Here is a 3,134-nt window from a genome sequence, read left to right as displayed (position 1 = left end):
TTATAATAAAATAATAAACGAAATGTAGCCAAACCAAACATTAAAGCTTTTTCAAAATGCGCTGCCCATGGTCAACTCTCAGAAGACAACTTCAACTTATACAAATAAATAATATAATTCAAAACTCACCCAGATATCCTTTAGAAATAAAACGAGAATCAAGTAATCCCAATAAAACGTTAAATAATATTCCAATGGTATTAAAGTCCACTGTCAATAGCACCAGTAATCCTATTCTTCGTCGCTGTCATCCTCTTTCACAGTCTTGGCCTTGCGCTCCTGGTTTTCATGGAGGAAGATGAGGGTATCAACATGTTCAGGATGAAGGCTTGCCCGCTGTCGGGTGATGGTATTCCCGGCCAGAGAGAACACTCTCTCGCTGGGGGTGCTGGTAGCTGGCACAGCCAAGTATCGATGAGCCAGTTTGGCTAATCTAGGGAACTGGCCCTGGTTCCGGGCCCACCATTTAAGTGGGTTCTCCATGGTGGGAATGTGAGGTGTTGCGAAATAATCCCGCAGCTCCTCGGCTGGAGTGGAGCGACCCTCTTTCTTCCCGCTTTCATAGTGTGGTCCAAAAAGTTCCTCAAAGTCACTTTCCAGTCTGGATTTCTTCATCACCGGGCCCGGCGCAGCACCAACGTCCTCAGCTTGGATGTCATCATCGTCATCATCATCTTCGCCGTCATCATTTTCAGCTGCAACGGCAATTAATAACGCTGATCAGTTTCTTCACAAACAACCACATATACGCAAGAATAATTAGGTAATAATTACAGCCAAATTGTATAAAAGATCAGACCTACATTTCAATAGCCACCAAGGTAATTATAGTTTTACGAAATAAATATAAAAATGAAAACTAATGATTTTTTTGTATAATAAATTAACAATAACCTGGATAGCTACGAAAGCAGCTGTATCTAGTGACGTAGGCTATTGTGACAAAATAAGTAATTTCACTTGACAAAATGATTAATAGACTGGACTGTAGGCCTAACGTTACCTGTAGCAGCTGTGGCAGGCGCCTGGGGAGGCTGGGGTGGGTCTGTCTCCTCTCGCAGCAGCTTGTGCAGGTGGTCGTGGGCATCATCTCTCGTGCTGGATGGGAGGAACAGCAGATGTTTGAAGCGGGGGTCTAGCAGACAGGCGATGATGGGGATAGACTCTGCCAGGCCTTCAGACTCTAGTTTGAAGCGCGTTTGCAGCTGTTTTTTCACAGTGGTTTTGAAGGAGCGGATCGCACCCAAGTCCGACTCCTGGACACCGAGGGTGGTGTTGATGACGTTTAAAATCACGGGATAGATGAAAGACAGGCCAACGTGCAACTCGCCACACATCACTTTGGTAGCCTTTGCCAGGGGACCTAACACAGGAATAAGTTGCTCTATGAGCTCCCAATGTGACGCTCGCATGGTGAGGGTCTTCAGAACACTTGGCTTTGTGACTGTTTCATCTGCCAGAACAGCCTGCACAGGGATTCTTTGCTCGTGCAAGCGCTCCAGCATCATGAAAGTGGAATTCCACCGAACCGCACAGTCATTTTGGAGTTTATTTTTTTTGGTCACGTTCAGGTCAGACTGTTTTTTCTTCAGAGCACCACTTGCCACGCATGAGTGGCGAAAATGACTTACAATGCGTCTGGCTGCATTGACGGTCTTGGTGATTTCAGGTAGGACTAATCCAGCTTTTATTGCCAACTGAAGAGTGTGCCCGGTGCATCCTAGGTCTTGTGGGGACATCTCGCACATTTCCAAGGCCAGGTTCATGTTTGAGGCATTATCGTGCACCGTACAAAACGCCTGTATGCCCCACTCTTTTATTGTTGCATCCAGGCGAGCTGAGATGTTGACAGCTGTGTGTCGCTCCGTCATGAGAGAGGTAGTCAGGACTCTGGCTTTCATGTTCCACCCGTCTGTAATATAATGAGCAGTAATTGTGATGTAAGGCTCCATGGTTGGGGATGTCCATAAGTCAGTTGTTAGCGACACGCTCCTGCCTTTCATATCCTCCTTGATGCTCTTTTTTAGGGCGTCACACTGCCGGTTGATATTATTCCACAGTGTTGTGTGGCTCGGGACTGTGTAGTCCGGTTCAAAATATTTCAGTATTGCTTTGAAGCCTTCCCCTTGCACTGCAGCCAAAGGTCGCACGTCTTGGACGATGAAATTAACGAGCAAACCCGTGATGTGCTGTTTTTTCTGATCTGTTAGATGCTTTTTTGTGTAGTTGCTCATGACCTTCTGCACTGGACCACTCGCACTCCCACCACTCCCGTCATTATTCAGGTTAACTGGATGCGTTTTCAGATGGCCGAGCATAACGCTCGTATTCTTGTTGTACTTGTAGCACTTCTTGCATAGTGTACAGGTCACTGTACGTTCTTCATCATCTAGAGTGAAGTACTTCCACACAGATGATCTGTGACTGTGTTTGTTTTTCTGCGTAGCTGAATCCTCTGAATCCGCCATGTCTGCATTGTTGTTGTCGGCTTCTGTTCATTTTCCCTCCACCGCGCTAAGTACCGCCCCTTGATTTTAAACATGAAGTGATTATTGGTTAAATGTAGGATACACTATCAGGGTAAACCAATCAGAGACCGGGTTTGCAGTCCGCACCCACCGCCCACACACACATGAAAAAAAAAAAAAAAAAAAACTTAAAGGAAAAAAAAAAACAAAAAAACAACAACTTTCGACTTCACCAGGTGGGAGTCGACTTGTGTTAATTAAGTCGACTCAAGTCGAAGTCGACTTTTTGGTGAATGCCCTAGTGTGCAAGTGCATGTGTTGTGCACGTGGCGTTTGAGATTTGGAGTGTATGCGTTCATGTGTTTGTAGCCTGCTGCAACCCTCCCGATTTCGTGTATAAAGGGGCGTGTGTATAGAGCCGGCGAGAGACTGCGCATGATCCCATTGGTTCACCGATCTGTCCGTCAACCCCCGCCCCGTTAACACAACATTACGAGCGACGCCCACTGCACTCTGGTTGGTTGGGAAATGAAACACTTCCTCATACCCAGTACAGGCTATGGTTGGGCCAGGCTTTTATTTTTTAGCAAAACTAAGCAATAAAAGCCTGGAGATCGAGGCTAATGTGTTTGTGTACATTCATGTGCGTGCGTGCGTGTGTGCGTG

At 46.2% G+C, this 3,134-nt stretch overlaps 1 protein-coding gene across 1 annotated transcript; it reads right to left on the bottom strand.

Annotated features, from left to right (window-relative positions):
- Positions 1-231: 231 nt before the first annotated feature.
- Positions 232-2,468, bottom strand: LOC308079241 (E3 SUMO-protein ligase ZBED1-like; the record flags this gene model as incomplete). The annotated part of the gene is made up of 2 exons (XM_080420616.1): positions 232-695; positions 1,004-2,468. 2 exons carry the CDS (start codon positions 2,466-2,468, stop codon positions 232-234), a joined length of 1,929 nt encoding a protein of 642 aa, XP_080276742.1.
- Between the last annotated feature and the right edge of the window lie 666 nt (positions 2,469-3,134).

Source organism: Gymnoscopelus braueri, assembly GCF_963280865.1.
Source record: "Gymnoscopelus braueri genome assembly, chromosome: 23".
Classification (NCBI taxonomy): Eukaryota; Metazoa; Chordata; class Actinopteri; order Myctophiformes; family Myctophidae; genus Gymnoscopelus; species Gymnoscopelus braueri.
This window is presented reverse-complemented; position numbering and strand designations above follow the sequence as displayed.